The sequence below is a fragment of the Lagenorhynchus albirostris genome, chromosome X (assembly GCF_949774975.1).
Source record: "Lagenorhynchus albirostris chromosome X, mLagAlb1.1, whole genome shotgun sequence".
Classification (NCBI taxonomy): Eukaryota; Metazoa; Chordata; class Mammalia; order Artiodactyla; family Delphinidae; genus Lagenorhynchus; species Lagenorhynchus albirostris.
This window is the reverse complement of record NC_083116.1, coordinates 38,160,649-38,184,465: the sequence shown is the minus strand read 5'-3', so window position 1 is coordinate 38,184,465 and position 23,817 is coordinate 38,160,649. Positions and strand designations below refer to the sequence as shown.

Sequence of the window (23,817 nt, the reverse complement as noted above, 5' to 3'; positions counted from 1 at the left end):
TAATTTTTCTGGAATCATTCCCATGGAAGGTAATGGGAGGCCTGTGTGAGAGGGGGTTGTTTCCTCCCATTTTCTCACTTCTTTCCCTTTCATCTCCCCTTTTTCTCCCCTTCCAGAATCTCCTCTGGGGCCTCCTCCTTCCCTCTCCCACCCTCCTCGTGAGTGGGGCAGTGGTCTCTGAGACAATGACAGGTCAGCCCAAGGGCTGACTCCAGACCAATGAGCGCTTCTGGGTTCCAGATGGACCAATTAGCTTATTAGGGACATTGAATACCTGTATGGCTGGCATCTGTCCCATTGTCCTCTTATTAACGACCCTCTTGTCCATCAAGGATTTCAATGTGTAAATGAAGCCGTATTCTCTCTCCCATTTTTTTCGTTTTGTTTTTAAATTTTGGTGGCTTTAATCCATCCCCACAACTTCTGCCCAAGGCCAATAAAACACAGCCATTCTCCCTTTGTAAAAAGAAAGAGGGGTTGGGTTTCCTTCAATTGTCTGCCCTTTTCTGTCTCCTCCACTATTTTTGTTTTACTCTGTAGTTAACTTTGCATAGAGCAGCTTCGCCCGAGGACCTGTGCGGTGGACCTAGGCACTCTTTTCTCACTGCCGGTTGCAACCGCCTTTTCGTTGTTCTAATCTGGGGGTTTGTGGGACCAGGGGCTTGGCGGCTGGGAGAAGAGTTTGGCCAGAGCCTTCCTTCTGCATTTCACACACATTCTGCTCTCGCGCTCTCTCTCTTACTTACACACACACACACACATACACACACACTCTCACACACACCCGTTCGGGCCCCTCTCCGTGTGTCTTCCTTCAAGATGACAGGGCGCTGGAGAAAAGGCTGCTGGAATCAGCTGGTAGGTACAGTAGTAGCCCGAACCCCACCCACCCGCTGCCTTTGCTCGCTCAGGTTTCTCCGGTCACTCCTGCCAGGGGAGAAAACATGTAAACGCGCCTCCAGAGGAGGGGCAGGGGGAGCTGGGAGCGCCGGGAGCGGCGGAAGGTGAGCCGGGGAAGGTGGCCGAGCACCGTGCTGCCGGGCCCTTCCCAGAGCTCCCTCGGGGCGGCAGTCCCAGCCCGGTTCGCCCCCACCCCATCCCCCTTTTCGTCAGGATTGCCTTTTTTTCCCCTCCTTCTGCGGCGGCGGAAATGACAGTGTGGTGCTGCCGCGGTGTCATGGTGCTGCCCCTGGACTGAGGAGCGAAAACTCTTAAGTTTGGCTCGGGAGACCCAGCCGCGGTAGCTTGGCGGCCGCCGTGCTGTCCCCGGCGGGGCGCGCGGGCGGGCGGATCCCGGCTGCTGCGCGGCGGCGGCGGCGAAGGCGGGCGGCGGCCTAGAGCGGCGACGGCAACGGCGGCGGCGGCGGCCGGGGAGCTCGCGCCGGAGCCCGAGCCAGTTCGCGCAGGAGGCAGGCGAGCACCCGGCGCCCTCGGGCGCGCCGAGGACATGGCCGGCAGCCGGGAATGCTCTGGGTAAAACGCGCCCCCTCGCCGCGGCCCTGGGGGCCGAGCGCCACCGCAGGCGCAGGGCTCGGCCCCGGCTCGGGCCGCGTCTCAGGTGCGGCCGGGGCCCGGCGCGGGCAGAAGGCTGCTCCGGGGCTCGGCGGGGCGTGATGACGGGGCCCGCGAGGCTCGAGGTGGCGGCGGCGACGGAGGGCGCCCCAGCCCGGCCCTGGCTTCCCGTTGCGCCGCTGGGGCCCGGGCACCCGTCGCTGCCCTCCTGGGACGGAGTTTGCACTCCGCGATGCGGGGCGGGGGCGGGTCCACGGCCTCCCGCGCAGCTCGGTGGGGCCGGGTGCGGCCCCTCGAGCGGCTCTCCTGGAGCCTGGGTGCTAGTCTGGGAAAGGGCACCGCCGCCTTCCCACGCTCCCGCGGCCGGCAGCCTCCTCGGCCCGGGCGGCGCCCCTCGGCCGCCCGGCGGTGGCTGCTGCGGCAGCCGGTTGCTGCGGACAGCCTGCCCGCAGGAAGGCCCGGCGAAACTTAATCCCTTTGCTGCCGGGGGAGCGATCCTCGAGTCACCGTCTGGGTGGTTCCTTATTTCTGGCCTAGCTGTGAAAGCAGCTCAGTGGGGGAGAGGGAAAACTTATAGGTGCCCAGGACAGGCTGCGACTGAACCCGGGAGAGGTGGGGTTTTTCCATTCCTGGCTCGTAAGAATTAAGTAAATAACGGCGGAGTAGATTTACAGAAACATTTTCGGTGACAAGGATTAGGTTACTTAGCATTTCGTATGCAGCGCATTTCTTGGAGGTGTTTCTTCTCGGAGCAGGAAATTGGGATCCTGGGGTCCTTAGGTTCTTCACTTTCTCTCTTCCACACTCCCCTACCCGCCTTCACGCTCACTCGCCTTCTTCCTACGTGGTCGTCACACATCTACCTGCCCACCCGAATCTCCCACCAACCACCCGTCCCCTGGACTCCTCCCCATCAATCTGTGCACTCCCAGCCTCCCAACCATGCAGCCTCTGGCTTGTGAACCACTTTGCCTTTTTGAGGGTTTCTGAGTGTGGGGAGGGTGGATGGTGATGGTTGTTTGTGAAGAGGAGCCCTTATAAAGGAATATATTAGAGGCTATGTAAATAGACAAGTACTACTGTGTGTGAGTTGATTCTTCAGATTCTCAAATTGGGCCAAGAGGTCTGCCTTTAACCCCATTCTGTTCCCTCCCAGTACTCTAATCAGTTCTCTGGCAATGTTCCAAAAGAAGGGAACTGCTGAATAGGGAGACTCCCTCCGTACTCTACCCGGGCTGGTTACCCCTAACCCTCACATGCCCCTTTTCACTTCTCTCCACTGATCACTGCCCTGGGGGCGGGGGGGAAGAGTCTTTGCTATTTTTCTATATTCCTGCCCAATCAATTAACTTAATGCAGATATATAATGTAAATTAGATTTCTCCTGATTGTTCCTCACAACTTGATTTATGTGCTTGAAATACAAGTCTAGGAGCCAAGAAGATCAGAGAGTTCATTCCCAAATCTGATGTTGCATTGGCTTTGTGGCCTTAGGACATTCCTGTGACCTTTCACTTGTATGAAAGGCATCATATTGTGTACTGGCTATTGTGAGTCTTGGCATGGCCCTTTGAAGATGAAAGGGTTCTATAAACTCTCAGCACTATACTTTTCGAAGAAAGTTCTTCATTTACCTTTTATTGGGGTAATAGATTGGGTGTAAGTAACAAACCTAGTTTACTGGGAACCCTCACTTGCCATTATTAATCCCCTTGGCAGCCAAATATATCACTCTACTTTGGTCCTAAGTCTGTTTCTTTTTTTTTTAACTCTCGTGCACATGCAACTGAATGAAAACATACATAAAAGTAGGCATACAGAGTAATTGGCGATTATTTTACACTAAGGCTTGAATCATATCTAATGTACTCCAACCTGACAATCTGAGTCAGACTCATTTGAAAACATAACCTCACTAATTTTTAGCCCATATGGGGTCAGGTAGTTAATTTCTACTGAAAAGTGGCATAAATAATTTTAGTCATGGCTACCTGAGCATGATTAGCATCTAGCAGTGGTGAGTCAACAATATTTATTGAAAGCACCTACAGCGTGCAGAATCCTCTGTTGACTGGTCTAAGGCCGCAGCCTTGGCCTTGGATCTTGGCCTCCTGCTTGTTTAAGGCCTACCTCCTTACTTGCAGCTCCGGGATTAGGCCAGGGAGGGGCTGTGCAGGGCAGGGGTAGAGGCTACAGGGACATGAAGGAGCAATTGTTTCCCTCCCATTCACTTTCGTGACTACTAGACTCCTCATCTAGCATGTTGTACCTTGCAAGGCCACCCCTCGGGGAAGTACTGCCGCAAATCAGAATGACTTGCTTGCTTCATGAACATATCATCTGAACAGTGCAAACTGATTTAGGTGAAATTGGTTTAGTTAATCCCTCCTCTAAGTGCAGGGCAACTTGCTCAAACTTGTATATCCTAAAGCAGTGCCAGTGGAGTCTCATAATAGCGTCCCAAAATTGCTGTGGGTAGTGAGCCTGTCCATTCCCTCCTCCCTCCTCCCATGAAATCTGCTGACACCATGACAGTTGAGAAGGAAACTGCAGAAGGAGTATGTCTTTGCTACTTGGTGAAGAGGAGAGAATGCCCTCCCTTGACTCTGTCCCTTAGTACTCAGGTTCTCTCTTTCCCAACAGGGACAGACAGCCCTAAAAAGGAGGTGAAGACAGGGCGGAGGCACAGAATGTGTCTCAAATGGCTGTTCTCAGAGGTACCTGCTTGGCCTTGTGTGTGTGTGTCATTCAGTCTCTATGGGTCTTGGTAAGTCCCTAGCTGTTAGGCCATGGTCCTCTGCTGCTAGTGGAGGCCAGGGGGTGTTCCATTTCCAGTTAGCCTTAAGTTTGTGGTCTTCTCTTCTGTGCAAAAGGGGAACGTGTGGTACTGTGTTTGTGAAGCACCTCCTTACTTAGGCTGAGTGCCTTGACTTAGAGCATTGCATCACCAAGATATGACATGTAACATGTTGATACCGGATATATGACAGTTCAGGAGAGTTCACAGTTGTTCACTTTTTGATGAATGAAATTTGGGTACCAAGGTGGTGTTGTGCTAATGTCTGTATTTCAGGTCTCTCAACAAACATTGTGTTCATCACTGAGCAGTGTGAAAAATAGACTAGAAAAGTGTTTCTCAACCAGTGTGTTGGATCATGCTAACATGTGAGAAGACCAGATGAGTGGTGTTGAGACAAGAAGTTCCAACTCCAATGATCCCCTCTGTACGGGCTGCTAGCCCTCTTTTTATTTCCCCTCTCTTCCAAGGATCAATATATGTTTCTGTCTCCATTTTCATGAATTAAAACTCTGCTAAGAGTCTTCTGTGGGCACTGGAGGTTTGTGGCTCTTTCTACAGTTTCTCTTTTTCCATCTTCCCCTTCTCCATGATCACAGCCAGACATATTCTTTTTGACAATCTCCCAGCTCCTGCATTGCCCTTAGAAATCCTGTAAGCTGCTAAGACTACTAGATGGTTAAAGTATGGGTGGTGGAGGGATTTTGAGTAATGTGCCAACATCCACTACTCCCTTCTCTGTGTTGGGTTCAACTGAATACATAATAAGGGTGTTGGTTCTGCCTAAGTGGGTTAGCAAAGTATCCTTAGGAAGACTTGTTCTACTTGGGTTCTTTTCTCCCTGCAGAGCTCTGACTGCCTGACCTTGGGCTTTGTCTCGGACTCTTTCCTGCAGATCAGACTCCTCTAGTTGATGAACAGCATCCCCAGTCTCTGAATCTTCCTCTTACAGAGACCAGAAGATCTGATAACAAATTCATTATATAACCTAAAATCCTCCTGAAACAGAAAATCCCGGTATTTATAGTTTTCCCAGTTAGGGGTATAATGTATGGGCATGGTAGACAGTGCTAATGCAGGACAGTGACATGTCTGAATGTATACAGCCCAGAGATAGAAAAATGGTTTACGGTCCAGAATCCTCCATCGCTTTGTCTATAGCCCTTTGTTCAGTGTTGCTAAGATCCATGTGGTTCCCAGGGGAGTAGAAGCTTGATTTCAAATAGGCTTCTGTTCTCTGTCCCTTGTCTCTGACCTGAACTTGGGGTCCTCTCAGCCTAACACTCAACAGCATGCCCTACATACATATATTGCCAATTTTATTCTGTAGAAGTAGAGATGACTGCCCATATGGGGGGGCACTGAACATTAAAAAAATTACAAATATTTTATTGGGTAACAGATTGGGAAAAGCAGTCCTAGAATAGATGGAAAGCTGTGCTGGTAGCAGTAGGTAAATTAAGTTTGTTCTCCAATCTGGAAACTGCTAGTGTAATTGGCATTAAGATAAAGGTGTTATGAATTATACTTAATGATTTGTGACAATTATCATGTGTTACCTTGGTAAATCTGTTTCTTGGTTACTTAGATTAATCTATTGTGTTTGTAGCAGATCTAGGACTTTTAGTTCTGCTATTGTGATATTCCTTTTAATGTTTATGATGACTATATTGTATAAAATAGCCAATGGCTGGATTTAGGAGCTAATTATTTTAAAAAAAGATCATTAAGGAACTTCCCTGGTTGAGACTTCGCCTTCCAATGCAGGGGGTATGGGTTGGATCCCTGGTGGGGGAGCTGGGATCCCACATGCCTTGGGGCCAAAAAGCCAAGACATGGAACAGAAGCAACATTGCAACAAATTCAATAAAGACTTTAAAAATGGTTCACATCAAAACCATCTTTAAAAAAAAGTATAGGTCTCAAGTCATTAAAAAAATCATTAAATCCATGTACTGTAAAATATTAAGTAGGCTTTAATAACCTATTAGACAGGAACTGGCTCTGGTGCTGTCAGTCTGTAATCAACCTCCAGTCCTGAGCTCACCCTGTGTGTGATAAAAGCTTAAGAAAAAAGAAGAGAGACAGTTCTTCCCTTTGCAGGGGACTCCAGTCTAACAGGGGAGACATATGAGCATAATAAATACCACAAGAAGACTCATGGCCCTCCAGAAAACTTGTGGGGGAGTGTAATTGTCCTCTATTATGTCAACCATGCATTTGGGGTGAATTTCCAAACATGTGCTATTTCCTTAATAACTTGCTCTGTATCTGTCATCTGTGAATGTGTGTTGAGAATATCTGTATTTTTAAAGCAAGTTAATAATTTTATTTTATTCTCATCTGATCCTCACAAGAGCCTGTGAGATGGGTAGGGCAGGTATTTTTCATTTGACAGATGAGGAGGCTGTGGCCCAAACAGTTTAAATGTCTTACCTGGGATCACTCAGCTAATTCAGTTTAGAGCTAGGACGACAACCAGGCTCTGCTGTGAGGATCAAATGAGATAGTGGCTTTGGAACCATTTGAAAAGTGTAAAACTGGTACACAAATGTAAGGTGACTGTTATTATTAATTATGCTTACTGACCACCTAGCCTCTTTTTTCTGGGTTTCCATTTTCAGTCTATCCTTTTAGGGTGAGAATTCTATGCATTGGTTGCCTTTTATGTTCCCAAATGATCATTTCTGAAATGAAAGAGGTCTTTTCCTACTAATAGTATTCTAGGATTTGGTTGTCTTCCTTTTCTTCCAAAAGGTGTTGTCATTAGTTTGTACTCCCACGGGACTCTCCTCACCTTTAGTTGTCCCCTGGAACACCCATTATATCTTCTTTGAAGTACAACAGGCAAAACCAGCCACTGTCCTTGGGCACCTTGGCTTAGCCAAGGGTAAGTAATGCATTTTGTTTATTTCCAGTTCCTTTCATGATGATGCCCATTCTTGTCAGCCTTTCTTTTCTTTTCTTTTTATTTTTTGGTATGCGCGCCTCTCACTGTTGTGGCCTCTCCCGTTGCGGAGCACAGGCTCCAGACGCACAGGCTCAGCGGCCATGGCTCAGGGGCCCAGCCGCTCCGCGGCACGTGGGATCTTCCCGGACCAGGGCACAAACCCGTGTCCCCTGCATCGGCAGGCGGACTCTCAACCACTGCGCCACCGGGGAAGCCCTGTCAGCCTTTCTAGTCACACTAATAAATAAGACTTGTGTCTTGAGGAGCTGGTTTTCAATAATCCAAGGTGTCTTTCCTATGTGGTAACAGATAGCAAGAGCTCTGTAATAATAGGATGTCAGAGCTGGAACACATGTTAAAGAGATTGTCTGGTGATTCTAGTCCAACTTGAATGACATTTTACAGTTAAGGGAACATCAGACTAAGCCAGGACTCATTTGTTCATCCTCCAAGGCAGAGAGGCAGTTTCTGGTGTTTTTAGGAAGAGCTCATGGGACATTACTGTTAATATCCTGAAGAATGTAAATTCTACAAGCCAGCTGAATCCTCATTGTACAGCCCAGGGGTCAGGTTGGGTTTTACACTCATGGTCTTTCTGTGAAGAAAGGGAGACTGTGGCTCCTCAGGGAGGTAATGAGAGCCCAGACCCGTGTTCCGTGGATCTGGAAGATGAACACTAGATGGAATATAAGCTGTTGAAATAAGTAGGCATTTAATTATGTTCAAATAACACTTGAAATAATAGCATTCTGCCAAGTGCAGATCATGACTTCTCTCTCTGATCAGAGTTAACCGAATTTTGGATTTGAAGGGCAATGCTGAAATCAATCTTTCATTTTGTAAGTGCAGAATGTATTATTTTTATTTTAATCGTCTGCATTGAAAACTCCTCCTTTGTATTTCTATCTACTCACACAGTCTTATGATACCTTCTTAAAGTTTATTCTCATCAACTTTTTTTTCAGGAGTCTCAGCCTGAAGGGGGGTGCAGGGTGACGATAAGCCATACAGAAACAATTTTATACTAGAACAAGGGCAAATACATAAGCATCCTTATTTGACTACACAGCAGTAACTAAATGATATGGAAGGGAACAAATCAGTGGATGTGGATGTGGGCATTTGTTTCTTAACATGGCATTTGGTCTGCCCGCCTAGGCATTTCATCAGTGCATTTTTATGACAAACCATTGTGTTTTCTGGCAAAAGCTTCATGATTACCTGTCATTCAGTGACACTCTACCAGGTTTACATCCTGTCTTTATCCTTAGTATATTCTCTAATTCTGCATAGATTAATGATTCACAAGCTTTTTGAAGTTGCAGCACTGCCATTATTTTATTTTTTGTCATACCACTTCCTCCTGTACTTCCTAAAGGTATTTTGTGATCTAGGAGTCAAATATTTTTTAGGAGTCTTATCATTTTTAAATGAATAAAAAATTGGGAGCTGATAATTTTCTGACACCCATTGATCATTAGAGATATCCCAGGTATTGCAAAACCTAGATAGGGAATCACTAACCTAGAAGAGCAATTGAAAGGAGTAAGCAATTCAGTAGAGTTTAGAAATAGTACATAATTACACAGTTGACAGTATGGAATAGTGGTTAGGTGTTTGTTCACACTCTGGATTGTGGGTTGGAATCTGTTTTAAAAATTAAGGTAAAATCCATATACCATAATATTCACCATTTTAAAGTGTACAATTCAGTGGTTTTTAGTATATTCACAAAGCTGTGCAATCATCACTGCTAAATCCTAGACATTTTCATCATCGTCAAGAGAAAACCCATACCATTAGCAGCCACTCTCCATTCCCCCTACCCCCATGCCCCCCGACCCAGGCCCTTGACAAACACTAATCTACTTTCTGTTCTTATGGGTTTGCCTATTCTGGGCATTTCCTATAAAGGGAATCATATAATCTGTGACCTTTTGTGACTAGCTTCTTTTACTTAGCATAATGTTTTCAAAGATTATCCATGTCGTAGCATGTATCAGTACCTCATTCCTTTTTCTTGCTAAATTATATTCTGTTGTATGGACATACCACATTTGTTTATCTGTTCATAAGTTGAGGGACATTTGGATTGTTTCCACCATTTGGTTATTGTGAATAATGCTGCTATGAACATTTGTGTACAAGTTTTTGAGTGAGCATATCTTCAGTTCTTCTGGATCATATGGTAACTCTACATTTAACATTTTGAGGAACTGCCAAACTATTTCCCAAAGCAGCTGCATCATTTTACATTCCCACCAGCAATGTATGAGGGTCCCAATTTCTCTATATCCTGGCTGACATTTGCTATGTTTTTAAATTATGGCCATCCTAGTGTGTGTGAAGTAATATTATAGGTATCCTAGTGAGTGTAAAGTGGTATCTCAATGTGGTTTTGATTTGTATTTCCCTAATGGCCAATGATGTTGAGTACATTTTCATATGCTTACTGATCATTTGCATATCTTCTTTGGAGAAATGTCTATTCAGATCCTTTGCCATTTAAAATATTTTTTTGCCTTTTTATTGTTGAGCTGTAAGAGTTCTGTGTATTTCTAGATACTTGACCTGTATCACATGTATGATCTGCAAATATTTTTCCTATTCTGTGAGTTGTCTTTTCACTTTTTTGATGGTGTCATTTATAGTACAGAAGTTTTAAATTTTGATGAAGTCCAATTTATTTTTTTTCTTCAGTTACTTGTGCATTTGGTGTCATCTAAGAAACCCTTGCTTAACCTAAGTTCATGAAGATTTACACTTACGTTTCCTTCTAAGAGTTTCATAGTTTCTGTGCTTACATTTAGATTGTGGATCCATTTTGAGTAAATTTTTATGTATAGTGTGAGGTAGGGCTGTAACTTCATCCTTTTGCATGTGGGCATCCGGTTATCCCAGAACCACTTGTCAAAAAGATTATTATTTCCCTGTTGAATGGTTTTGGAACCCTTATCAAAAGTCAGTTGACCATAAATATATGAGTTTATTTTTGGACTCTCAGTTTTATCTGGTTTTGAATCTTAACTTTGCTACTTGCAAACAAGTGTGACCCTGGACACATTACCTTTTTTGTTGTTGTAAAATAGTACCTGCCTTTTAGAGGGTTGTTGTGCCTGGCACATGGCAAAAGCACAATAAATTTAAAGGGGAAATGTGCTTAGGTAGTCAGGGAGGTAGGGAAAATGGGAGATAGGTTGAAAGGATGCTGAAATATTAGGAGTGACCAGAACAAGGTGGCCTCATAAATGAGAGATGAGATGAACAGATGTTTGGAGAAGTTGCAAAAATACTCAGTTCCCCGAAATTGTAAAATAAAACAGAATAGAAACAGTATAATAGAAAAAGTTACTTACCATAAGGAACAGAGTGTAACCATCTTATATTATTCTCTATACAGCCGAAATCAGTTAAGGTAGTTATTTTAAAGCACTGATGTTTGGCTTTTTTTCTGCCAAGGACTCTTTTGAGAACATTTTGAATGCTATGGACAACCCTCTCCCCGTGAAAGTGTATATATGATATACATACAGCATCCTTTAAACATTTCTAGAAGTTTCAGGAATTCCTGGTTAAAAATCCTATTTTGACCTTATCCAAGGCAATCCTGGCCCATAGCATGCTTTCCTAAGCTTAGTTTCATAGTGAGGTTCAAGTGTCTCACGTAGTCAGGAACAACTTTTAGGACTGCAGGAAAATTCGCAGAGCTTTTCCTCTGTACAGAAGAATTAATATGGCGTGATCCTAAGATTTAGAAGAGTTGTGGTACTCTAATTGTTTTTGTAAAGGTTACAACACAGAGGCAGGTCTATCAGCAATGCATCTTGACCAACTATAATTTTGGCAGGAGGCCTTACTCGATCCTCCCAGGTAGCTTCCAACACAGACACTGAGGAATGCAGACCTGCAGGTCTGGAAGAGGCAGTAATAGAAATGCAGAGTAAGGTGGAGATGGGCCTAGAAGAAAGAGGTATGATTCTGAAAGGGACTAGGAGTGAGAGGCAGATTCAGAGAAACTCAGAGGGACACAGAGAGACACAAATAGAAGTGGAAACATGGTGTCTATAAGCCCTCTTGTAAAATAGTCAAGATATTTGTCAAGTGAAGGAGGTGAGATGATTGAAATAAAGGTGTGTGGGAAAGAGCACAGGCCTTGGCATTAGACTGCCCCAGTGCTCTGGGTGTGTGTGTTCCTGGTTCATTTACTTAATAACACTGAGCCCCAGTTTCCCAACCATAATATGCGTATAGTATTAGTACCTTCCGTACAGCCTTCCTGATAGAATTTAATGAAATATTGTGTGTAAAGTTCTTAACATGGCAGTCAGAATACAGGAGGTACTCAATAAATGCTAGGCCCCTTCTTTAACTTCCTCTACTTGAAGGGATCCTTCATTTAACAATTTTTAAATACTCTGTGAGTGTGAGGCACTGTACTATGAATAAAAATATGAAATAGTTGATGCCCTCAAGGAGCAAGGAGGGTTAGCTGGAGACACAGATGTGTAAATGAAATAAAACAGAATGTTCTGGAAGCCACCAAGTGGTTGAAGTGATAAACATGTTCAGTGAGAGAACTCCTAGGTTTCTAGCCTTGGATGGTGACATTCAACAGATAGGGAAAATTGGAAGAGGAGCAGGTGTTTTGTTTTGGGGGGCAGGGAAGAATAGCAAGTTCATTTATGGACATGTTGAATTTGACCAATGGAACTACCAAAGGCAATATTCCTGCCTTGAGTGGAAGTTGGAATCTATCATCTCTAAAGTCTCTTCCAATTCTAAGATTCTATGATATATGTACATTTTAATTGTTTTACTTTTTCATCTCTATAGGTGAATGCTGATAGATGTTATAAGCTACAAAATACTAGCCAACAATTTCCAAGCTCTTGTAAAATAAGAACACCACACACCTCACTTTAAAAAAAAGTGGTTATACAAACATCTAAACTTATCAAACCAACTGAGAGTGACCGTTTTACAAAAAGATTCTTCACTTTTACAGTCCAATTTCCTATAGATTTCCATTAAATAGCTAGTTAGTTCAGTGCACTTAAAAGGTTTGATTTAGAAACAGCTTTTAGGGATACATCTATTGTACTTATGCACAATGTATAATTGTACTCAGTATTTAAGTTTCCTGTGAGAGGGCTATGCAGATGTCTCTGACAGATGACAAAACCTGAACAAATACCAGTGGCGGAATCAAACTTTCAAGCCCTGATGAGAGTCTCGGGTGATAGTGAGATGATGAACAAAAGTTATTCAAAAGCAAAAGATGCCTTTCTCTTTCCTATAAATAAGATTAACACTTTAAACCAACAAAATATATTTTATACTTTTCATATTTTAATATTTTTCCTATTTGTCTCTAGTAACTCAGTTTACTAGAAATAGGATGGAACAGAAATTTCCATGTGTGGTAACAGGAAGTAATTCAAGTTCACACATCTGAAGAACTTATTATCCTGTGCTGAGAACTACATTTTTCTAAAGCTCTCTCTTCTCTTTTTATGCAGGCTCTGAGAATGGGATCATTTCAAGAACTAGAGAGTTAGTTTCAAATATGGCCTTGTTTTCCTTCCACTAGATGTGAAATAGGAGCAGCCTCTGTATTTTAACTGGAAGTAAAATAGAGAACAATATTGGAGAATGGAGACTGAGAATTTGGCAGGGCCTCAGGTGCATCATAGTCCAGGACAAGAGATGTCAGTGGAGAGGGTGTGTGAGAGACTGATCCGCACCAGTGTGGTGAGTTGGAACAGGAATGTGAGTCAGTAAACCGGGATTCAGAGATGGCCTCTAGTTTCTGTTTATTAGTGCAGGAAAATAAACCCAGGCATTTGTCAAAAACAAGGTTTAAAGGGGGAGAATGGCTTTTTGATTAATTCCCAGCTCACTTTCTTATTGCTCCAGCATCCCTGGGGAATCCAGCCTGTAAAACCTCCATTGGTTAGTGTGTAATTATGCTACATCCACGTTTCCTTTGGAAATGCTTAATGACTCTTGCTTCATGTTCCTTGCAGGTGAAAGCCCAGCCTCTGCGGTTCTTAATGCCTCAGCAGGATTATTTTCACTAAAGATGGAAACACTGGAGTCTGAATTGACCTGTCCAATCTGCCTAGAGTTGTTTGAAGACCCCCTTCTGCTCCCTTGTGCTCACAGCCTCTGCTTCAGCTGTGCCCATCGCATCTTGGTCTCGAGCTGCAGCTCTGGTGAATCCGTTGAACCCATTACTGCTTTCCAGTGTCCTACGTGCAGGTATGTTATCTCACTGAACCACCGGGGCCTGGACGGCCTCAAGAGGAATGTGACTCTGCAGAACATTATTGACCGCTTCCAGAAGGCTTCCGTCAGTGGACCCAATTCCCCAAGTGAGAGCCGCCGGGAGAGGACTTACAGGCCCAGCAGCGCCATGTCTAGTGAGCGAATTGCTTGCCAGTTTTGTGAGCAGGACCCGCCAAGGGATGCAGTGAAAACATGCATCACCTGCGAGGTCTCCTACTGTGACCGTTGCCTGCGGGCCACGCACCCCAATAAGAAACCTTTCACCAGCCACCGCCTGGTGGAACCAGTGCCAGACACACATCTTCGAGGGATCACCTGCCTGGACCATGAGAATGAGAAAGTGAACATGTATTGTGTATCTGATGACCAATTGATCTGTGCCTTATGCAAACTGGTGGGGCGTCACCGAGACCATCAGGTCGCGTCCCTGAATGATCGGTTTGAGAAGCTCAAGGTAAGGGATCTGGGAGACACCCCTTACACGACTTTGTCTCTTTATACACAGTTATACAGTTAGCAAGTTCCCTAATAAACCAGGTCACTTTTTCTATATGACAAGTGAATTAACTCCAAATTCTTCTCGTGACAAATAGCCTCCTCGCCTGCAGGCTCTCACTGGAACCTGTTTCATCTGTTGCACAAACCTGTTTGCGTTCGTTCACCTCTGGCCAGTTCTGGGGGAATTAGCCTATGGCTCATACTAATAGTACGGCCAGAGAAACAGCAGCCTCTCTCCTCTGACAGTGATATATTGTACCCTATATATCTTTGCCATGATCTTTCTACCTCTTCCTTTAAGTATGTGAGTACCCGTGTAGGTGTATTACAATTAGCATATGTGCTGATTTGCATATATATGCGTATAGCTATGGGAAGGTTGGGTGTGTCTCCGGTATGTGTGGGTGGAGGTGTCTGAGTGTATCTATGTAGGTGAGAGGTTTTTGTGGAGGACAGTAGTGTATGTGTTTGCACACTCAGTACACTAAATAAGCAAAGTTTTGGTACTGGCCACTACAAATTGCCACTAAGCCCTTAAGAGGGGGCTAATTCTAAACCTGCCTTAAAAAACAGAGCAAAACAAAACAGCCAGCCAAAAAAGGGACTTCAGTGTACCACGAAGTTAGGAGGGATAATCAAATACCTGAACTAAAAATTTAAACTGAAGGCAATAAATATTTAATGCAGTATCATATTTTGTGCCACTGTTCGTTTTGAAGTGCTTGTTTGCAGTCTCTGCCTGGGAAGTTCCTGTTCGGTGGCCAGAGTTTTCTGAAGTTGTTGTGCCAGCATAGTATTTATATGCAAGTTTAAGTGCCTATTTTGTTTAAAGCACTGCTACCTCACGTTGATGTTAACAAATGTCAGATCCAGCAAAATTGTTTTAGTCCCATTGCCTGTCTGCTATGTGGCTTGATTTCTCTTAAGAAGCTACTTAACAGAAATTCCAGAAAAATAAAATGTTTAACTGAATAATAAGATTACCACTCCAAAATCAGGCCTAGATATATAAGCCAAGCTGGAAGGAAGACCCAGATGGGATGGAAGGAAGGCAATAAAAGAGTGGAGATCTTCCTCTTGCCATGCTATGGAAAAGTCATTGTAACATATGTAAAAATTATGATGTTGGTGAGGGTAGTAATACTCAGAATAGGATACATTTTCCCTTCTGTAATTTATTGAAAACAATATTGAGAGTGACATTGACAATGGTTTGTGCTGTTTTTGATTTTTTATTTACATTTAATATTTATAAATTTGTACAAAGTTTAATGTTTGTTGATTTCACTAAGGGTGATATTCTCATTCATATCAAGACTGCAGAGAGCAACAATCTCAGTGGCTGCAATTCTTTTTTTTGTCATTTTTAATTTTTATTTATTTATTTCTTTAACATCTTTATTGGAGTATAATTGCTTTACAATGGTGTGTTAGTTTCTGCTTTTTAACGAAGTGAATCAGCTATACATATACATATATCCCCATATCTCATCCCTCTTGCGTCTCCCTCCCACCCTCCCTATCCCACCCCTCTAGGTGGTCACAAAGCACCGAGCTGGTCTCCCTGTGCTATGCAGCTGCTTCCCACTAGCTCTCTATTTTACATTTGGTAGTGTATATATGTCCATGCCACTCTCTCACTTCATCCCAGCTTACCCTTCCCCCTCCCCGTGTCCTCAAGTCCGTTCTCTACATCTGCATCTTGATTCCTGTCCTGCCCCTAGGTTCTTCATAACCATTTTTTTTTTAGATTCCATATATATGTGTTAGCATACAGTATTTGTTTTTCTCTTTCTGACTTACTTCACTCTGTATGACAGACTCTAGGTCCATCCATCTCACTACAAACAACTCAGTTTCGTCTCTTTTTATGGCTGAGTAATATTCCACTGTATATATGTGCCACATCTTCTTTATGCATTCATCTGTCAATGGACACTTAGGTTGCTTCCATGTCCTGGCTATTGTAAATAGAGCTGCAGTGAACATTGTGGTACATGACTCTTTTTGAATTATGGTTTTCTCACAGTATATGCCCAGTAGTGGGATTGCTGGGTCATATGATAGTTCTATTTTTAGATTTTAAGGAACCTCCATACTGTTCTCCATAGTTGCTGTATCAATTTACATTCCTACCAACAGTGCAAGAGCGTTCCCTTTTCTCCACAACCTCTCCAGCATTTGTTTGTAGATTTTTTGATGATGGCCATTCTGACTGGTGTGAGGTGATACCTCATTGTAGCTTTGATTTGCATTTCCCTAATGATTAGTGATGTTGAGCATTCTTTCATGTGTTTGTTGGCAATCTGTATATCTTCTTTGGAGAAATGTCTATTTAGGTCTCTGCCCATTTTTGGATTGGGTGGTTTGTTTTTTTTTATATTGAGCTGCATGAGCTGCTTATAAATTTTGGAGATTAATCCTTTGTCAGTTGCTTCATCTGCAAATATTTTCTCCCATTCTGAGGGTTGTCTTTTGGTCTTGTTTATGGTTTCCTTTGCTGTGCCAAAGCTTTGAAGTTTCATTAGGTCCCATTTGTTTATTTTTGTTTTTATTTCCATTTCTCTAGGAGGTGGGTCAAAAAGGACCTTGCTGTGATTTATGTCATGGAGTTCTCTTCCTATGTTTTCCTCTAAGAGTTTTATAGTGTCCGGCCTTACATTTAGGTCTTTAATCCATTTGGAGTTTATTTTTGTGTATGGTGTTAGGGAGTGTTCTAATCTCATACTTTTAAATGTACCTGTCCAGTTTTCCCAGCACCACTTATTGAAGAGCCTGTCTTTTCTCCATTGTATATCCTTGCCTCCTTTGTCATAGATTAGTTGTCCCTAGGTGTGTGGGTTTATCTCTGGGCTTTCCATCCTGTTCCATTGATCTATATTTCTGTTTTTGTGCCAGTACCATACTGTCTTCATTACTGTAGCTTTGTAGTATAGTCTGAAATCCAGGAGCCTGATTCCTCCAGCTCCATTTTTCTTTCTCAAGATCGCTTTGGCTATTCAGGGTCTTTTGTGTATCCATACAAATTGTGAAATTTTTTGTTCTAGTTCTGTGGAAAATGCCATTGGTAGTTTGATAGGGATTGCATTGAATCTGTAGATTGCTTTGGGTAGTATAGTCATTTTCACAATGTTGATTCTTCCAATCCAAGAACATGGCATATCTCTCCATCTGTTTGTGTCATCTTTGATTTCTTACATCAGTGTCTTATAGTTTTCTGAGTACAGGTCTTTTACCTCCTTAGGTAGGTTTATTCCTAGGTATTTTATTCTTTTTGTTGCAATCGTAAAATGGGAGTGTTTCCTTAATTTCTCTTTCAGATTTTTCACCATTAGTGTATAGGAATGCCAGAGATTTCTGTGCATTAATTTTGTATCCTGCTACTTTACCAAATTCATTGATTAGCTGTAGTAGTTTTCTGGTAGAGTCTTTAGGATTCTCTATGTATAGTATCATGTCATCTAGTGGCTGCAATTCTTAGACTCCTAAGATGGTAGGCCTTGGACTTGGTCTAGTTGAAGCCCTACGCCTTAAAGTGGTATAAATGGAGGCTTTGAGAGGTTAAGCAATTTGGTCAAAGTCCCAGAACTGGAACTGGAACTCAGCTTCTAGAGCTGAGTTAAATTAAGTACCTTTCTATTGCAGCCTGCTGTCACTTTGTTTTGGACCTAAATTTTCCCTATGAAATGTGATTTGAAACTTACTTTTATGCTCCAGCAACTGCACATTTCATGGGTCACAGATAAACGGTTAACAGAGTCAAGGAAAAGACATAGTATAAACTTAGAGTTTTTTAATGGCAAGAGTTGGGGGCGGGGTGCAGGAAGAGTGGGGGACATGGAGAGGTAGAACAATCTCTTGCCAAATATTTGCAGGTGTTGGAACTATAATAAGGCATTGGCCTTGAGAAATATTCCAAACAGAAAAATCTGTATCCATATGTACTGTTGAGATAACAAAAGACTGGATAGAATAAGCCTGTATCTACAGAGCACCAGCTTTCTGAAAACATCCGAAAACATGAAAACATTGGAAGATTGATTAGATATTTGGCATCGTGCAGCTATAGTCCTTGTCTCCAGGGATAGATGGAACACAAAAGTATTTTACCAAAAGATCCTTTACTCTGTAACTAATCAGTAATTTTTGGAGAAAGAGAGGCCAAGTTTTGAATCGTTCCCCTTTAAGTTTTTAGGAAATGTGCAGAAAATTCAGATTATAAATTAAGTGGAAACTTCTTTGCTCATTTTTGGACGGAGAGTGGAAACAAATGAATCATTCCCAACCGTGTGGTTTGTTATGTTGTCTGGAACATCTTGGGCTTTGAGGGGGGAGAGGGAGGTGCTGCTTGTGTGAGAGGGGGATGGAGTGGGGTAGGAGTCACTTTGGTTTGGTGCCAAGTATAAAAGGATATTAGTTCTCCACATTAAGCAGAGAGGAAGTCTGACTTTTAGTGTCACATATCCTCACTTCTTTGAGTTAATTTTAATTTAGGAAAGCATTTAGGATTATCCCCTTAATCTGCTTGATTCTTCCCCAAGGAGAAAGGAGAAAGCCAGCTGTCAGAAGCTATAGGGGAGATGGCCTTGAGTATACTCCCCTGGCCCTGAGAGGAGCACGGGAGTCCTACAGGAGTAGGGAAAGGGCTTTGACTTTCTGGCCAGTGACTCATACAGTGTTTGTTTGTACTTTTTTGTTCTGGAGACTCGTCGTTGGCGTTTATAACTACACTTTTTTTTTTTTTTACTAATCCCTGATTAGGATTAGTGGTCTCTAATATTTATTTGTTCAGTAAAGAATAAACAGATCATTACATTATAGATGAAAGGTCAGAATAACCAGAAGCCAGCCTGTCATCTTAACATGTACTCAAAATGGACTAGAGGGTTTGGCATACCTAGTATAGTTTATTATCCTTAGTTAATAGTCCAGTTTACCTAAATATCCTTCAGAAGGCTACCAGTGGTTCTTCAATTTGAAAGAATAATTGTGTTTATGACAGTTATTACAGTTGTAAGTCCTATCAGAGTAACTATTTTCTCTATCACTTTTCATTTACTACTCCCAATATATATCTTAGTTCATGATCTGTGTTGCGTTTCTAGTGCTTCACATTTTAGAGTTTTCATTGTCACATGACTTCCTCCCCTTAGAAAAGACTGATATTATTGTATTAATAAATGTGGCTTTATAAAAGAGGTCAAATTTGGGTGACTCTCTATTGGTGACTCAACTCAATATTCCAAGTTCTGTACAACTTGGTTCTCATGCTTGCCCAGCTGTCTTTTCTCCCTGCCACTCTCAAACATGTTACCTTCACCTGTCCAGTCTAACCTAACTGTCTGCTAAACATACTACTCTCTTTCCTGACTCTTAACTTTCACTCATACTGTTCTCTTGGCCTGCTTAGGAATCCTACCTATTCTTTAGTGCTCAATTAAAATCCCACAAGGCCGCTCCAACATACCCCAGTTTTACCATAAATTCTTTGGGGGCCAGGCACAATGTCTTTTATTTCTCCAATGTCTTCCTTAGTGTCTAGCACACATAGTATATGCTCAAGAAATCCAAGTGAATTAAATCTTTGTAATGGATTTGCAGTAAATATACCAGCATCTATAGCTTGTTTCCATACTCATAAGATATAAAGCTGTCTTACCATTATGAATACCTTAGAAGTCTGGGGAGAAAATCTCCTGTGAACTACTGATAATGTTCAAAACCACAGTGTTAGCAAAAGTACGACATGTCCTTAATTTTAGGTGCCTATCCATTTTGATTGCTGGATTTTCCAACTGCCTAACCCCATGGTGACATCTGTATAAATCAGATGTGATTATTGTAATTCTCTTTGAGAGTGATGGCTTCACATTTCCATGCCCACAGCCTGCCAAAAATATAGCTGATGAAAACCAGGGGGAATAGAGGAATTTCCTGAAAGGAATAAACAAGTACATTTTCTTTATCTCATTACATTTCCACAAATTCATTACTACAAATAATTCTTTTTTTTAAGATATTGGAAATGTCTGTTTGTTTTTTTTTTAATATTTCTTTCTTTCTTTCTTTGGCTGCATTGGATCTTAGTTGCGACACGTGGGATCTCACTGCGGCATGAAGGATCTTTCATTGCTGCGTGCCGGCTCTTCCTTGTGGTGCGTGGGCTCTTCATTGTGGCGTGTAGGCTTCTCTAGTTGTGGCGCGCAGGCTCTAGAGCACACGGGCTCAGTAGTTGTGGCTCGGGCTTAGTTGCCCCGCGACACGTGAGATCTTAGTTCCCCAACCAGGGATTGAACCCATGTCCCCTGCATTGGCAGGTGGATTCTTAATCCCTGGACCACCAGGGAAGTCCTACAAATAATTCTTAAATGTAGTTACATTTACCTATCAGTGGTCTTGCTGTTATAAAATATTACCTGGTATTAGAGTAAGCTTTTTGTTATGGGAAAGTAAAATACACACACCACACACACAAAGAGAGACTGAGACAGAGAGAGCTAAAGATTGCCAAAGAGAAGGGAGATATGAAACTTGGAGAATATTCAAAGGAAAACCACAACGAGAGTCAAAAGGTTGGAAAATATGATATTCTAGAATCTTATCATAGTTGGTCACTTGTCCTTCTTCCTACTCAGTCACTCTATCATCTACCCACCCATTCTCACTCAGCCACCACCCTTCTCCCAGTTGTTTGTCTACTCACCCACTCCTGTCTGCCAAAACAGATACCCTCTCAACTTATCTACCAATGGACATTTGACTGTTTCTGAACCAGTATGAATATGAGTATAAGAGAAGGAAGGAGAAATATCTTTATGAGAGACTGGCTTGAGAGGGCATATTTGCATACATCTGTATGTGCCATTATATACGAGTGTGTGTATTTCTGCATGGGTGAGTGGCTGAGAATTTAATCTGTGTGTGTCTATGTGTACCTATAAATGTGTGTCACTGTGTGTGAGGAGGAGAGAGTGCCTGTGTTAGTCTTCTGTGGGCTTATCTGTGGATAACTTGGGTGTGAGGGGGCCATGAGTGTAGGGCAAGTTTTCTGTGGTCACCCTAGGGAGAGTTAGGACTTCAGGAGAACCTATCCTGAGACTAGGGATCTCCCTAATAAATGAGCCTCATGATGAGACAAATCTTCAGTGGAGGCCAGGGTGGGTTACCATAGCTGAGGGAACAGAAAAAGTTGTTTCTCACTTTCACTCACTTAGGTACTGAATCACAGTAGCTAAATATAAGAGCAAAGCATTTGTGTCTAGATTTGGACTCTCTAAGGTATGGTGGTGGACATGTGTGCATGGGGTGGGTGTAATATCTGTCATGGGGTTTTTCAGCAAAACCAGCCTTCAGCTCAACAATCGTAAAATCATTCTTGCTTGTAGATCTTGCTTCTCTGTGGTCTCTTAATTGTCCAAGACTTGCTCCCCGTTACTTATAATATGTATAAATCTGTACATGTTTTGTATGTGTGTGAGAGGGTAAAAAATGCATATTATTCCATTTCTACTCGAACTGTGTGCTAAGACTCATTTGAACCCCCCTTTCCCCCCTCCAATAATTATATTGATTCTCTGGCTCTACTCTCACATAGTATTAACGGGACTCTGTGTTGGAAGATGTTTTCTATTGTTTCTTAGGTTTGAGAGCAAGTTTAGCTAGTGGATACTCCAACTACCTGTGTTCTTATCTTTCTGTTTTTCTTTTATTTCTTTTGTCCCAAGTCTCCTCCTCATCAACATCTGAAAGAGCTAACAATCATCAGTCTGAGAACAGCTTACAAAACACTGACTCAGAGATTGTTCTTGGGTGGATGAAAATCCTGTCTGTTATTATTGGGCAAGAGAACATGTTACAGAAATATAATATAGGTGAAGAAAGATTAAGGAAACAAGAATTATTGAACCCAAAGAAGTGAGGTTTAAAGGGGAAAATGTGATAATGACACTCAAGTTCATAAAGGGTTGATATAATGAGGTACTCTCTTGTTCTTTATCTCCCCTGAAGATGGACCAGACAAGAAGTTAAACTGTAGCCCCAGGGTGTTAGGCCAGGGGCTCATTCATTCATTTAAAAAACAATTAATGAACATGCACTTTGTTTATTAAACACTTAAATTGTTCAAGTCATTCTAGTAGGAGCTGGGGACACAGGAACTAAGGCACAGTGCCTGCCTTACTGAGCTCAAAGCTCAGTAAGGGAGATAGGTAAGAACATCTTCGAATTCAGTATGGTAAGTGCCATGGCAGAGGTTTGCACAGGGTTCTCTGAAGCACAGAGGAAGGGTCAGTGAAAGGAAGTCATTGGGCTCAAAAGCAGGGAATCATAAATGAATTCCTTGGAGAAGAGGGCCAACTGGAGAGAGACTGTGAAGAAAGAATTGACAGGACTTGGAGAACGACTGTAGTGGTTATAGATGATGGAGAGAAAGAATTAAAAAATGATTTTTGAGGAGGAGATGTCTTGAAGAATGGTGGTATCGGTTACAGAAATAGAGAAATTAGGAAGGGACTAGCAGTTTTGGGCGATGACTCCAGACGAGTCTGAAGGTGCCAAGCACTAGAAAAGGGCTTGCGGTTCCAGTGAAAAAGACAGCACATCCCAACCCTGGTGGAGGTGTCAGCATAGTGTGCAGAGGCAGACGAGTGAGGACACAGTTACAAGACAGTGTGGTGAGTCCTGTGGCAGTGGAGGCACGGGGCGTGTGTGTGTGTGTGTGTGTGTGTGAGAGAGAGAGAGAGAGAGAGAGAGAGCTCATAGGAGGGGCATCAGAAGAGACTTTGGGTGGCGTTAGAGACTTTAGGTGTCCCTCCTAGTTGGGGGACAGGGATGGGGTCAGGGACAGGGAGTGTTCTAGTCCAGAGAAAATAGTTTGTTCAAATATCTGGTGGAGATAGAGCATGGGGCACTCTCAGAACTGAAAGGGCAAGTGTTCCAGAAGGGGTTGAAATTCAGGCCTTTGTGGTGGCCGAAGGATCAGGGCAAGAGACATAGGTTTGAGGGTCTTTAGCGTGGAGGTAGAGCCAGGCAGTAGGGAGCTGAATGAAGGCTGAGGAGTGAGCCTTGCAGCACACTCCTGGTCTAGAAGGTAGACAGAGAGGAAGGGCAAGTGAAGGAGAAAGGGGAGGATGTGTATGAGAGGCAGGAACTGAAGAGGAACCGTGCAAGTGGAATACAGTATGGAGGCCTCCGGGAAAGTAGAGTGGTTTCAGCTCAATATTATCAAAATGAACACTGGATTTAGGTTTTTAGTATAGGTTTTCTTTTCAAAGGTCCAAATAATAATTTATACATTTAAGCTAGAGATTTAACCATGCTATGCAACTGAACAGAGGGAAAAGAAAAGAATGTGGGATTGTTTGTGTAACATTTCTGATAAGGGGACTGGGAGAGGGTGTGTCTTTGCTGGATGATTTCAGAACCTTCTGAGAAGAGGAGGGCTGGCCACCTGTTTCACCTGGCTTGAAGACCAGTCTGGTGATCCCCAGCAAACCTCAGGTAGAGTAGACCTCATACCTCCAGTATGTCACCTGCATCTCATTCTGGGACATAGCCCGTGTCTATACAACAGCGAATAAATGTTTGGGGAAAGAATAAACTCAGGCATAAGGGTGTGGGCTTCAGTTTGTGGACCAGATGGTGTGTTCTGCTGTTGAAAGGCCATATGTAATTGATACATAAAGTGACAGACTGAAGCAAAAGCAAAGTAAGTATTTTAAGACAAGCAGTTAAAAAAAGAAGGCAGAATGTGACCCCAAAAGTGTGCTAAGAT

General features: G+C 42.9%; 1 protein-coding gene across 8 annotated transcripts in view; it reads left to right on the top strand.

Moving 5' to 3' along the window:
- Positions 1-653: 653 nt before the first annotated feature.
- Positions 654-23,817, top strand: part of MID2 (midline 2) — a 104,739-nt gene continuing 81,575 nt past the window's right edge. Inside the window, exons 1-3 of one of the 8 annotated variants that reach the window (XM_060137905.1) lie at positions 1,368-1,473; positions 12,850-13,010; positions 13,286-14,001. In XM_060137905.1, the coding sequence (XP_059993888.1) occupies positions 13,342-14,001 (660 nt within the window). In that variant the 5' untranslated portion in view covers positions 1,368-1,473; positions 12,850-13,010; positions 13,286-13,341. Of the gene's footprint in view, positions 859-1,350; positions 1,474-4,212; positions 4,230-11,048; positions 13,011-13,285; positions 14,002-23,817 lie in introns of those variants that run through there. The other 7 variants (XM_060137903.1, XM_060137904.1, XM_060137907.1 and 4 more) reach the window with 7 other exon arrangements.